This window comes from Alosa pseudoharengus, unplaced genomic scaffold, assembly GCF_046254945.1.
Source record: "Alosa pseudoharengus isolate Yale_2024_CS ecotype anadromous, Long Island Sound unplaced genomic scaffold, YU_APseudo_1.1 YU_APseudo_1.1_scf_23, whole genome shotgun sequence".
In the NCBI taxonomy this organism is placed as follows: Eukaryota; Metazoa; Chordata; class Actinopteri; order Clupeiformes; family Clupeidae; genus Alosa; species Alosa pseudoharengus.
Window position 1 is genome coordinate 13,234,773 of NW_027468685.1, and position 14,696 is coordinate 13,249,468.

The window sequence follows — 14,696 nt, forward strand, 5'->3', positions numbered from 1 at the left end:
GAAAAAAGAGAGGGAGAGAGCAGAGGAGTGGAGGACAGAGGAGAATAAAGAGAGGGAGAGAGCAGAGGAGTGGAGGTGAGAGGAGAGGTAAGAGAGGGAGAGAGCAGAGGAATGGAGGAGAGAGGAGAGGAAAGAGGGAGAGAGCACAGGAGTGGAGGAGAGGGGAGAGGTAAGAGAGAGTAAGAGCAGAGGAGTGGAGGAGAGAGGAGAGGGGGTGAGGGGTCTGGGGAACGTGGGTTCGGCCTGATGGGAGTTCAAGACTCCAATCCAAAGTGTTTGAGTTCTACTCTTGATCTTAACAACTGATCGAGGAACAGATGCCATTTTACTCCTTGAGTAGCAATGTAACAGTTAGCAAGAATAGCCGTGGTAACTGAGCCCTGATCAGTTGTTAGGAAGAGGAGATTAAAACAGATACAGTACAGAGTGAAGAGACGGGAAATGCAGAGGTGCGGAAACAGGGAAGGTGTGTCTCGTAAGAGGCAAGCAGGTGGACAGTGAGCATGCTCAGACCCCACCGCGCATGAATCCATGAGACATGTGTCTGTGATCAGATGAATCCATGAGACATGTGTCTGTGATCAGATGATTCTCCTCCTGAGTTAGGATGTTACATGCCCACAAGTAGTCTATCACCCTATTCAATTCCAACATCAGCACATAGATCTGGGCTTCTGTCTTGTGAGTAAAAACCAAGACGTGCAAGGGAACACCATGTCAGGGGAATTTGAACGAAAACACACGTCAACCATGAACGCCAGCAACCTGCCACAGAGCACCAACACACCTGCACGTGACTTCAGTCTTCCTGAATGTGGGAAGATGTTATGGATGGATGGATGGTTGGAGATATAGATGGAGACATACAAGTTGGGAGAAATGGAGAGAAAAAGAGAGATGGAAGAGAAGGCATGGGATGAGTGATGCATGAAGGTGACAAGACAAACAGAAATGGTTGACAAGCAGAAACAGACAGAAAGGCCCACACACAGAGACACTTTTCTCCCGTTCAATATTTTAATCTCTATTTTTCTTTCTCTCTCTCACTCTCTCTCTCTCTCTCTCTCTCTCACACACACACACAAACACACACACTCACACACACACACACACACACACACACACACACACACACACACAAACATGGGTGAACACAATCACATTCACAATCACCCACACATAGATATTAAGAGCAGTGTTAGTCAAAAAGGGTTATATAATGAGCCACTGCACACAAACACACACCCAGAAGCCAAGTCTGCTGTGCCACTGGAGAACAGGTTCCCTAACTGTTTTTCACACACAATTGATGAGGGTTTATTCCTGTAGCCAGTTCCTACATGTAAACATAATGTGATGGATGTAAAAACAATATTGCCATGTTTATAAATCTGCTTTCATATGCAATGTGCCGCAAACACAAACAGCTGATCAGGCAACTCTGGGACTACTCCTCATTAAGACAAAATCCTCAAGACCCCCATGTGTGTGTATGTGTGTGTGTGTTTGTGTGTGTCTATTTGTGTACATGTCTATGCAAGTATACAATGTTTGAGCATAATATAATTAATTTAGTTTGTATATAGTGCTAACTTATGGTGTTTGTGTTTGTGTGACTATGTGTGAGTGTGAATGTGTGTCACTACGACACTAATATGTGTGTATGTGTGTTCTTGATTTTGTGTGCGTGTGTGTGTGTGTGTGTGTGTGTGTGTGTGTGTGTGTGTGTGTGTGTGTCCATTGTTGTACAGATGAATGTGTGTGTGTTTGTGACTATGTGTGAGCGTGAGTGTACGTATTGTGTGAGTGTGCGTGACTACAACACTAGTGTGTGTGTGTGTGTGTGTGTGTGTGTGTGTGTGTGTGTGTGTGTGTGTGTGTGAGTGTGTGTGTGTGCGTCCGTGGTGGTACAGATAAATGGGTGTGTGTGTGTGTGTGTGTACGTGTCTGTAGAGATGAATGTGTGTGCATCTGTGTGTGTGTGTGTTTGTGTGTGAGTGTGTGTGTGTGGTTGTACAGATGAATGTGTGTGTGTATGTGTATGTGTGTGTGTGTGTGTGTGTGTGTGTGTGTGTGTGTGTGTGTGTGTGTCGGTGTGTGTGTGTGTGTGTGTGTGTATGTGTGTGTGTGTGTGTGTGTGTGTGTTGGTGTCAGGGGCTCCTGTACAGGAGAGCTGGAGTGCGGTAGCAGCAGTGGGGTGCGTACCTGTCCCCCGACAGATAGGGGGAGCTGTAGGGCCGGAGGCCGGACAGCAGTGTGTTGTACGAGGCGGGCAGAACCTTCTTGGTGCTACGCTGCTGCCTCTGAAGGTGACTGAACAGGAGCGTCAGCTCCCTGAGCCACAAACAAACAATAACAAACAACCCACACAAACAAAATAAAGGCAAAAGATAAATAATGACAAATCAAGAAAAAATGAGGTCAAAACAAGTACAACAGTGTGTTTTTGAAAAGTTGGGGATGTATCTCAGTATTTTGAGGTTTTGAGTCAAGTAATTTAATTTGTCTCACATTGTCTCATATTGGTCAAATGTCAGCAGTTGACCAATTACCACTGATCAGAAGTGTCCTGTTTGAAGTATTTTATCAGTTCTGCTTTGACATACCGGTATTTCTCTGTAGCAACGTTACTGAAATTATTTGACAGTATACATCTCCACCTTTACAAAATAAATCATAATTAGTCAAATGAAAGGTTCAAACTTTGCAAAATAGAAGAACATTGATTAAACTAAAAAATCATAATACAATAAGTTTGCAAATGCAAGAGAATTACATGTTCATGAACTGAGGTGTGTGTGTGTGTGTGCGTGTATGTGTGTGTGTGTGTGTGTGTATGTGTGTGTGTGTGTGTGTGTCCGTCCATGAGTGTACTTTTGTGTGTGTCCATGAATGTGTGCATCTGGACTGTGTGAAAAAATATATAAAAGCCTCCTAAAATCCAAAAATTCTGAAGTAATAGGTTCGATATACTGTGCAACACACCACGATGCAAAGTGTTAACACTTTCTATTGACGATATGTCAGGAAAACATCGGCATTTGCTTAGATCACGATTCTCAGTCCTAATCAGTCACTTCTAACAACATACTTCTAGTATCTTTCTCCCCTCAGTAGACATGAATGGATGGGGGAAGCAATGACTGGGGCAGGGGGCACATGGCAGAAGGGATCAGTCCAGCGATGGAGCTCACCGGCTGGGCTACAGTACGTACCTGAATGAGGGCAGCATGCTGTCATAGAAGTACCAGGTGGCTGTGAGGTAAGAACGCTGGGCATCTGTGGAGTAGAGACGCCATGCAGCCTGGAAGGGAGAGGGAAAGTGGCACACACACACACATACACATTAACACACACTTACGTACATACACAACTGCAATCAAACCTACTTGTTAGGAAAGAAAATATTTTATTGTGTCTTTGATGCCTTGTGCTAATATAGGAACTCATAAAGGCTCTACAGAAGAGCGTATTATAGGCTATTGATTGAATTTACATTGTTGTTTATTATTGCTATTCTCCTCATTGTAGTCTGACTAACATTTTAATTGGTTCCCTGTTAAATAATTTAAGTATTATATTGTTTTGTATTTTGTATGTCGCTTATCCATAACACAAAAGCGTATCCATAACCATAACCATCAATAGGGTTCTGGACCCTGCCTAAACATACTGCATTAGTATTTTGCATCAGAGAGTTACCTGTATGAGGTTAGCTGCAGGTGTGCGTCTCTTCTCAAAGTGCTTCTGTCTGTGCTGTTCCTGCACCTTCAGGGCAAACCCTGACCCCAGGATCCCCTACGGTGAACCACCACAGCACAATGAGCTGAACTGTGATTGGTGATGAGGGGAAACTGACAGAGACGAAGGCCAATAGGAAGCAGACTTACAGCAGGCAGAGCGAAGAAGGACACCCCGAGGAGAGCGAAACCAGCGGCGAGCAGGCGTCCCTGCCAGGTGCGAGGGGTCTTATCACCGTACCCGATGGTGGTGAGGGTGATCTGTAGGAGCACAACAGATAACAGCACAACATTTAAAGCGGCAGTTGGCAAGATTTTTTTGATCATATTCACTGAAACCGACACTATGCTCCGACAGAACAACATAAATCAGCCGGTTTTAGAAAAAAAAAAACCTGCACTTCTACCTCCACCTAGAGCCTATTATTTGTTTTGCAAAAATCCACAGCTCCCGGTTCTTCTGGTCCAATCAGAGCAGGGCTGTGTGAGATCTGACTATCAATCACAGTCTGGTGCAGTCTGGTGCGCACTGGCGAGCACAAACTCGATGAGAGGGTGCTCAGTGGTAGTGGGGGAGGGACATGAGAGTTGTAAACATTCAATATTTTTACAGACTTGCCAACTGCAGCTTTAATTTAACTGAAAACAGATGACATGTTTGTAAAATAAGGCATTCATTCTACTGAGTTACACTAAGTTTAGGTTTTTACTAAATGTGGCATGACCTTGTTTCATCATTAATATAAAATGTCACATTTAGGTTTTGTGTCACACAACAGAATGAATTCAGTGCTACAAAGAAGGTTAAAAGTTCATATCTACAGCACAGAAAATGTTGAGAACCACAACACGTGTTGAAAAACACAGTGTGTTTTTTGCAACACGGAGGACTTTCCAAGTTCCTTGTGGGGGCATGCTGTGGGTCTTCGTCATGTCTCATTTAATGTGATGCTAACCAGCGGTTTTATGGGGTGAAGCCTTGGGAAAAGTTTTTCTGCTACTGCTACTGACCGTTCCCCACCAGAGGGAGTCTGCATAGGTGGAGAAATCACTGTTGATGTCCTTCTCTGCCAAGTAGACCAGGAAGGAGGCAAAGATCAGCACCAGGAAACCGATGTACCAGGCAGTGATCAGCTCCTGAGGAGAGAGAGCACGAGAGAGAGAGGGAGACAGAGAGAGATAGATAGAGAGAGAGAGACAGAGAGAGAGAGAGAGAGAGCAAATGAGAGAGAGGGAGACAGAGAGAGATAGAGAGAGAGAGCACAAGAGAGAGAGGGAGACAGAGAGAGAAAGAGAGAGAGATGGAAAGACAGACAGGAAGAGATGGAGGTAGAGGGATGTAGTGGATCAGGCTCTGGTCCACAGCTGAGGGTTTGGCAGTGATGAGGCTGTACAGGAAATAATTAAACTGGACAGTGGTGACTCTGTGGTGTCCCCCTTCTCAGTGGCGTTCTGATGAGTGTCATGAGTCATGATGACACACATTTGTATGAGTGCACCTCAGAGACTCGGACAAGATGAAGGACACACAGACTCCACTCACTACTGGAATCGCTAAGAGAGACAGATTAGGCTGGAACACAACTGAGTAAAAATCTACTCAATCACTCACAGTGGAGAGAACCATGCAAGTATGCATGTGACTATGTGACGTGTGTGTGTGTGTGTGTGTGTGTGCTGTATATCAACTGCTGTGTGTTTGTGTGGTGTGCGTGTGTGTGTGTGTGTGTGTGTGTGTGTGTGTGTGTGTGTGTGTGTGTGTGTGTGTGTGTGTGTGCGAGGATGTGTGTGTGCACCTTGCTGTGTGCGTAGACGACAGAGCCCAGTAGTTTCCAGGTGCCTCCCCGGCGGTCCATGCGCACCATGCGGAGGATCTGCAGGAAGCGCATGCTCCTCAGCGCTGACGTGGCGAAGATGTTGCCCTGCGTGCCCGCCGCAATCACCGCCACCGACGCCACAAACACGATGAAGTCTGAGCAGACAGCACATATTACATACTACATACACAACACACAAAGTACATACTACACACACAGAACACAAAGTACATACTACACACGCACAGCACACATTACATACAGGTACATACTAGCGGGGTACTATTCGCACTAAACACATATATGCCCACATGTGCCTAAATATGCTCTTACAGATAAAGGTTACATTAGAAAGAGGCACACGTATACATATACATACATACGTTTATAATACACTCATGGAATAGGGCATGTGAGTAGGGCAGAGAGACAGAGTGGAAATAAGTCAGATGGCCCAAATAAACATCATCACAACAAGCCTAAACAGTGGAGGAGGAAATGGGGAAATTATGGGCTGCCTGCAGACTTACAGTCACACCTCACACCTACACTCCGTCTCATTTTAGTTCTTGAAAACACACACGCACACACGCACGCACGCACGCACGCACGCACGCACACACGCACGCACGCACGCACACACACACACACACACACACACACACACACACACACACACATACACACACACACACAATCACACACACACACACACACACACACACACACACACACACACACACACACACACACACACACACACACACACAGAGACAGACACTTACCTATGACACAGAAGGGCTTCCTGGCAAACCTTAGCCTGCCCTGCCACCCTCGATAGCGACAGCAGCATCCCGCCGCCCACACCCTGACGAAGTACTCCAGCCCAAACACCACGATCATCACAAACTCCTGCAGGGTCACACACGCACACACGCAGGGCTTGCATTACCATCTCAGTGCCATGGCCATGTTCTAGTTACACATGGGGGGACAAGGGGTGTGTGGAGCTAGTATGGGGAAGACACTTTGATTCCACAGGCTAAACACAGAAACATTCTATCTGAGAATGTATGGGACTTCAAATAATTCTCAAATTATTTCATTTATGGCACTTTTTTTTAGAGATTAAGAGCTTAAGAATCAAAAAAGAGAGACCAAATTTCATCTTCCACAAGAGCTGAAACCAAATAATCCTCTAACACACCATAAAACTCCCAGTACAACAACACAGCCACAACATAAGCTTAACAGACTTGAAGAGACAGAGAACAAAAATAACAGGATGTATGGGACTTGTGAGAAACAACGCTGTACTGAAGATGATGCATTACAAGAGCATTGTTCCATTTGTAGTAACCGATGTCTAATGCAACGAGTCTGCAAAAACGTACAGTCACCTTTGAAACTTGCTTACTCAGACCCTCTTATATGAACTCCCCCTCGGATGTGGTCTCGACAATGCACCTGTGCAATGGCTAACCAGTGTCTGTAACGGAAGTTACAGAGTAATTCAAATTGCTCTCAGTGTGCTGATGTTTATGACTACTTTTACTTGACCCAGATCAGATAAGGCTGGTATGTCAGTGTACTGGGACCTACTGGTGTAGGTGCACAGAGAACTCATCTCTCTCTGGTGTTCAGGCCATTTGCAGTAGTGGCATCCATACTGTGGAGCAGTCTCCCACAGGATATTAGAAATGCCTGGATGTCTGGAGTTTTAAATCACAGTTAAAAACATACTTTTATTGCCATGCTTTTACACCAAAATAGACCCACCCCCACCCCCCATTATTCTATTCTGCTGTGTCATTGTAATTATTTGTGTGTAAAGCATTTTGTGCTATACTTCATAAGTACGCTATAAATAAATGTATTATTATCATTATTAGAATTATTAAGCTTGCAGGTGGGATTCATACACTCAGGTTTTTGTCATAAGGGGCCAGTGTTACCAATTCCCAGGACCAAAAGATATTTACAAAGATCTGAAGAAAACTCAGATCTTCAAGGAAACCATTTCCGCAAAATAATACTACAATTATCAAATTACTTACCCGTAAATTCCCAATTATTAGCCGTGGTTTATACACGGGGGCAGTTAATAAGGTATTAATATGTTTTTTTTAACTAAAAATAATAGCACACTGCATGACATAAAATATCTACTTTTATAAGTGGATATTCACAGTTCACAAGTTTCTGCGAATGAAAAAAAGTGTACTTTCTAAAAACAAACATAAATCTGTCTGCTGAGGCTAATAGGATCCAGATTGTTGAAAAGAGCATCCAAAAGGCACTTATGTCTTGGCCATGGCCGTGACATGTGACATTTTTATCCCCAAAGGCCACTAGTAGGCCAGAGTGTAAAAAAAAAAACATACAACAGGAATGCACCCTTCATTATAAATCCAGCTTGATAAATAAATCAGAGGGCTTAACGTGTCTAAAAGGGTTTCTGGGGAAAATAAAAAATTGTGAAATAATAGAGCCACTTAAGATAAACATCACACGTCACAATGAGCTAGTCCATTACTTAAGGAACAGTTGGTTCAACTCTGTGTAGTTAAGCACCTTTGAGTCCACTCATCAACTGCCTTTGAGGAAGTGGAAATGGCTTCTCAGCATAGGTTCAGTTACAAATCAATTACTGTTTGGTTAAAAAATGATGATGGTGTAAGACAGGTAATACTGCAGTGCACTCCCCATCCTGTGAGCCTGGTGTTTACCTGTGGTGCTAAGCCTCTGGGGCTGAGAAAGTATTTGAGTAAAACACACTAATGGACAAAAAGCAGTCTGGGGGAAGAATTAGCCAGTCCTTACACCACATGGTCAATAACGAAGATCGATCCTCCATGACCACAGGATGATGGAGAGGGAGCGTGAGTGTGACAGGGAGAGAGAGAGACGAGGAGGAGGCCCATGCATAAGCCCTCACATACACACACACACACACACACACACACACACACACACACACACACACACACACACACACACACATACACACACACACACACACACACACACACACACACACTGTACAGAAACAAATATCAGAAATACACAGATAAACACATACACACACACACACATACACTCTCTGAGAGAGCTAAAAACACTAAGGCACCACTGAAGCTGCAGCTAAACGCTCTGTGGATGATGAGAAGAGCTTATCCAAGAATAAGGTTTCAGAAAGTCCAGCTCATGGGCCCAGCCGTAAAGATGTTCACATAATATACGAGACAATATGAGAGATATATGAGACTTTACTGGGCTACAGACTCCTAATATCTATCTGACAGGTGTGGAGCCTCATGGGGGTAATAAATGCCTGCTGACTGTATATAGTGTACCAGCAGCGTCCTTTAGTCAAACAGAAATGGACCGGTTCCTTTAAAGATGTTTGACTCTTCGTAGTGTGTACGAGTCAGCACACTCCAGCTTGCTCCTAGCAGCTCCTACACGTGACTTGCCCAGCGAAACACGGCCACAAGTGTAAATACAGGGGAAGGCAGGTAGTGAGTGCAAACAAATCTCAAGTGTTCGTATGACTTTTGTAATTGCGTGTTTATATAGTTGTGCATAAGTATTATCAGTAGGCAGAACAGAGTGGAGTGGAGATGTGTGAGAGGAGGGAGGGAGGGAGGGCAGCTGGTTGGGTTGAGACACAGTGGTGCCCTTACCAGGATGAAGAGGCCCTCGTTGGCAAATTTCTGATGGTCAGGGATGGTGGAGAACACAGACAGCACCAGACAGCTGAAGACCAGCAGGAAACTGAAACGCAAACACAGACATGCACACACACACACACACACAGACATGCACACACACACACACACACAGACATGCACACACACACACACACACAGACACAGACACACACACACACAGAGAGACAAAAATACAGGTCAGTTACACTAATAAACACAAAACATTAGTGGGATTTTGCAGTCCCAGCAATACTCATTAATACTGCACACATCAGACTGGAGACACTTCCACATGAGGGTAATACAGTCTAGACTAGAGGGGGGGGATCGATCTAATATTTTTTTCCACAAAAAAAGCAAAAATAAAATACAATCTTTTGTAATTTCTCTGGAACTCTTCACTTGATACTGGCATCAAGAGAGTGTCTTTGTAATAGAACAAAACCAAACAAGGACAGGGACAGAGCACACAGTTCTGCAAGAACACACACACACATAGACACACATAGACACACATAGACACACACAAACACACACATTTTGTAACCGCCACAGGGGACCCTCACAAAGTTCACCGTGCCGTCTGAGATGACAACAAAGCCATAATAATGACTCTTTCCACTGGTGGAACACTGATAATGCCACCGCCACGGCTGCAGCGTTCCACTGGCGGAGCGCTTAAAGGACAGTCGGTAATCTGCTCTGGCGTCCACATCAGTTGCAGCTAATGGGAGATTCTCGTGGCTCCCGTCCCTGAGAATGCACAGCATGCCGTTTTGGAAAATCGACGGGATGAGATCGGATACTAGGCCAGTCTCTGGGAACGGCACAGATCCTTTGGAGGGAATCCGAGCCTGAGATGTCAGGGAGACTCGGAGAGGCGGGGAAGGCCCTCGCCAGGTGTGTCCAGCTGAGGCTTGTGTGGAACAAAAACTCGAGCCTTGAGCCTCGAACTCGAGCCTTGAGTTCCAGCTTGCCTGAGCTCCCTTCCCCTTTCTCCATTTGCGAGCACGTTTGGTTGGAGTCTAGCCTGACAACAGCAGCTGTTGACAGTATCAGCTATCCCCCCTACCCCTTCAAAATCTGAGATTAAAACTCCAAACAGTCCAGCCCGACAGCAATTTAAGCGTAATGTATAAGCTGATTTGAGTATACACATCTTTACCAATGTTTCAACTACACATACACACACTCTACTCACATACACAGACATAAATGCACAAACACACATACTCTATTCCTACAGAGATATTTTTTAACAGTACTTTTGTGGGTTTGAAAAAACAAACTAAAGTGATTTAGCTGTAAACCTCTTCACCACTCCAGACTGAGTGAGTGGAAACGGAAGGCTGCAGAGATGGAGGCTGAGATAGAGAGGTGGAAGTGTTACATTTTGAAATGAGAGAAGTCCAGCGGAGGTTCGAGTTATAACACTGCCAGCCAGACATGAGGAGCTGACTGTTCAAAACGTTTGACAGGAAACTAGATCATCGAAACGTCAATGAAGGAAGGTGTCTGCTTGATAACCCCAGAAAAACGCTCACAAAGATTACTGTTAGTGACGCTATTTTTTGACAAAGGTTGATGATTTTGTTTTGGTTGCTTTGGTTATTTGGCTTGGCATTCAGGCTACTGGCAGCGAATGTAGGACAGTTACAGATACTAGGTACGACATACGGTGCTTTTGCGACCGCAGCCAGCCTGTGTGCAACTGTGCTTTGTCATTGTATTCTGCATTGGTAATGCATGGTTTCAGGATTCATTTGAGTTATTGTTTGGTTTGGTCATTGACATTTTGGATATGTCCGAGCATAGAAACACATATTCAGAATAGGCTTTCATGTAACCAAATGGTCGTGTGCTACTCTTTACTTCAGTGCATGTTCAACAGCCAACAGTGACACAGTCTGATCAACTCTCATCCCCACACCCTTCATGTAATCACTACATACTGTTCATCACAGACCTCTGCAGTCGTTTCCCAAGGGTCGTGGTTGATGGAAAGCACAGCACGGATTCAGTAAGAGCTCAAGTGAGTTGCTGAGTTGAGCACGGCACCTTCCCCAAGGCTATATGGGTTAAGCCCTTTGATTCTTTTATAGTTCTATATACAAAGTTTATATTTAACTTCTCTATCAATGTCACCAGGTTGTGCCCCTCTCTCCCCACCACAAAATCTCCACTGGTCTACAAAAGGGACATCTAGATGTATTAATTACAGTCATCAAACACAGTGAAGGGGCTGTGGGAAGCATGTGTGCTCCAAGGGTTGCCCTCTTGTGGTCTCATAACAGTCAGAAAGGAACCGCATGTTTCATATCGGCTTTACCCACACAGTGGAAAACAGATTTAATAAGTCACATACTCTATACTATAATACACAAACAGTGCACTTGCAAAACAAGTGCCCTTGTAATTAAACAGCAAAGGACGGCATGGAACGTCACCCAGCTGTGTCACTTACTACCAACCTACCAGCCCTGTCAAAATAAGCCAATTAAAATTAACTGCATTTATATGTTTTTCTGTGTTGTTATTTTATTTATTTTCCGTTCTTTTCTCATATTCAGTTTAAGTGTCCGTGGACTGCTCTGCAATTAATGCCTTCATTTAGTTTGAGGCAAACCCCAGACCAAATTCAGTCACCCAAAACAACAAAGTAAGTCTATACATATGTTAAGTAATTACACAGCCCTTGTCATATGTCTAAAAGCTTGGATAATTGGCTCATAAGGCATAGCGCCACATTTGGACACTGGCACAGACAGAATCTGACACTAAAACCGCAGTTATGAGCTGGCAACAGGAAGTGTGTGGAAACAGCTCAGACTGTCTAGGAATGAAGCACAAACAGCCACAAACACAAACAGTCACCATGCAATTCTGGCCCCAAACTGCATTTGTGTGTAAATGTGTGTGTGTGTGTGTGTGCGTGTGCGTGTGCGTGTGCGTGTGCGCGTGTGTGTGTGTGTGTGTGTGTGATTCCTGTGCCACTTCCCAGGCCCAATCCTTTAGCTGGTCTGCTCTTCTGAATTCTGGTTGGTTTACTTGGCCCCAGGTTCCCAGATGGAGATTTAGCTTAGCGGTGGATTTATTAGCATTCTGAAGAAAGACTCTCGTGTGAAAGCCATGTTTGGCAGGGGACAAGGTCTAATTCCTTCCTGGATATAAATGTTGAGGATTGATTAGCCTAAAACCACTTTCTCAATGTCTCTCTGTTGTAAGTGTGTTTTTTTGTATTCAGTTCATATTTTCAAAACAACAGAGTTCATTCAGTCATTTCGTTCGTTTTGCCAAAGGAAAGGAGGAACCAGTGTAATGTGCAATAAATATACAACGTCAGCTAAAATGGGGAGGCACATTAGATTTGTGAGAGAAGAATCCTCATAGCTTGAGGGGAAGAAGATAATTAGTGTATTTTAGTGCAATTAAGGCTTTTCACTAATTGCTTCTTTTCACCCCAACAGAATTGGCCAGCTTTCACATATGAGGTTGAGAGGTTATATATTCCCAGCATTTCATAGCAAATAGGGGTATGTACACACACACATACACAGACACATACACAGACATAGACACACACACGCACACACACACACACACACAAAAACACACACACATGCATATACGCACACTCGCGCCCACACACACCCACACAGAGGCACAATTTTCCCCTCTCTATGGTGCATAGTCTGCATTTGAGGGGCTTTGATGGCCTGTGTAAAGTCATCCCCGAACATAACCCTGCAGAGGAAAGCCAAACTTTCCCCCCCGGCCAGTCCTGGCACTGATACCTCAGCATCCCCGTGCAAACACAGGGACAGAGTGGGGTGGGGCGGAGGGGGGTCAGTATCTGCCCAGTCTCCTCTCAGCCTGCCCCTCAGAAAACTGATGAAGTGGGTAAAACGGACGACATCCAAGAGCATGCAGAGAGCATGTGCAGCGCATCGCATTTCAGCTGAGCGGCCGCTTTTTCGTCAGCCCAGAGTTCCCTATTTCGGGAAAAACTGTCAATTAAATGGAAAGAGAATGAAAAAGGGGTGGGGTGGTGGTTGGGGCGGCAGAAATGAAATCCTGGGCCTCAGCAGAATGCTGGGTGTCTCAAGAGGTCATATGAAAAGCTTTTGGGAAGTGGCAAGATGCTAACAACAACTAAGTATAAGTATATAGTATACTCTTTTGATCCCGTGTGGGAAATTTGGTCTCTGCATTTATCCCAATCCGTGAATTAGTGAAACACACAGTGAGGTGAAGCACACACTAATCCCGGCGCAGTGAGCTGCCTGCAACAACAGCGGCGCTCGGGGAGCAGTGAGGGGTTAGGTGCCTTGCTCAGCCATGGCTACTGGTCGGGGTTCGAACCGGCAATCCTCCAGTTACAAGTTCGAAGCGCTAACTAGTACGCCACGGCTGCCCCTAAATACCCACTAAATACCCACTCGACTACTACAGTAGCTGTCCTCATGTTTAGGCCTGCCACATACCAGGTGACCGCTTTCTTGGAATTACCAGTAAGGCCACTCTGCTGTAAAGCTTTTATGATACCTTTATTAGAATGTTATACATGCACTATGAATATTGCAATGTGTTGTCATGTGATTTGTTAGTTTGTATGCTGCAACAAATACAAATAGGTGGTTTTATGGTCAAAACATATTGAATTCCTTGGTTATACACAATGTAGAGAGGGTTGAAGTGGAGTAATCAAGGATCTTTGATGCCATAATTAGTGAGGGGAATATTCTTGTCATCATTATATTTCATTTTGCGTAACTTTGATGTAATAAAAATCTAATTAAATTGACCACATTGGAGGTTAAAGCAAAACAATGTACAATTTAATACATTTCAAATTACTGAGTTCTGACAATCATCTGTTGTTCTCAATTAGATTTCCATGTGATTGAATTAACTATATAAATGGCTTTACACAACACCCTTATTTAGATAAATGTCTGCTGTTTTCAAAGAAAGGTCTTCTAATCGTTTTCCGAAAGGGTTCTGTCAAGCGTCTATAAACTTTCCATCTAAGTGTGCTAACGGTGAGCTAGGTTATCCCTAAAAATAAAGTCCTTCAGAGTAACGTGCCTCTTTGCTTCAGGTTCCTGACCACCCTGTTTCGGCCTGCTGTGCGAAGAATATAATCTGATGTAGGATTGATGCCTTCAGCCATGATTGTTACTGCAGATTACCACAATCACTCTTTGTATACAGTTTGTGTGTAAAGCTTGGAATTGCTACCCATCACCAGACACGGACTCCTCGCTTCAGTATACACACCCACTCTTTTTCCAGGAAAAGACAGTGGCGGTGTTGACCTCAGCTGCTGTACGTCTGAGACTTATAATGCCCTCGGGTGCCCAGCCGTGCCTGTGCCAACAGCAGCCCTCCGCACGCAAGCTGAAGACCCCTCATATCGCCTGACA

At 44.4% G+C, this 14,696-nt stretch overlaps 1 protein-coding gene across 3 annotated transcripts in view; it reads right to left on the reverse strand.

Annotated features, from left to right (window-relative positions):
- kcnq4 (potassium voltage-gated channel subfamily Q member 4) overlaps positions 1-14,696 on the reverse strand; it is a 78,938-nt gene that overhangs the window by 25,871 nt on the left and 38,371 nt on the right. For 2 of the 3 annotated variants that reach the window (XM_076301629.1, XM_076301631.1), the window contains 8 exons: positions 9,244-9,334; positions 6,343-6,469; positions 5,537-5,712; positions 4,752-4,877; positions 3,891-4,001; positions 3,703-3,798; positions 3,216-3,304; positions 2,206-2,334 (listed from right to left, as the gene is read on the reverse strand). In XM_076301629.1, coding sequence (XP_076157744.1) covers positions 2,206-2,334; positions 3,216-3,304; positions 3,703-3,798; positions 3,891-4,001; positions 4,752-4,877; positions 5,537-5,712; positions 6,343-6,469; positions 9,244-9,334 — 945 coding nt within the window. The remainder of the gene's footprint in view (positions 1-2,205; positions 2,335-3,215; positions 3,305-3,702; positions 3,799-3,890; positions 4,002-4,751; positions 4,878-5,536; positions 5,713-6,342; positions 6,470-9,243; positions 9,335-14,696) is intronic. The other variant, XM_076301630.1, reaches the window with a different exon arrangement.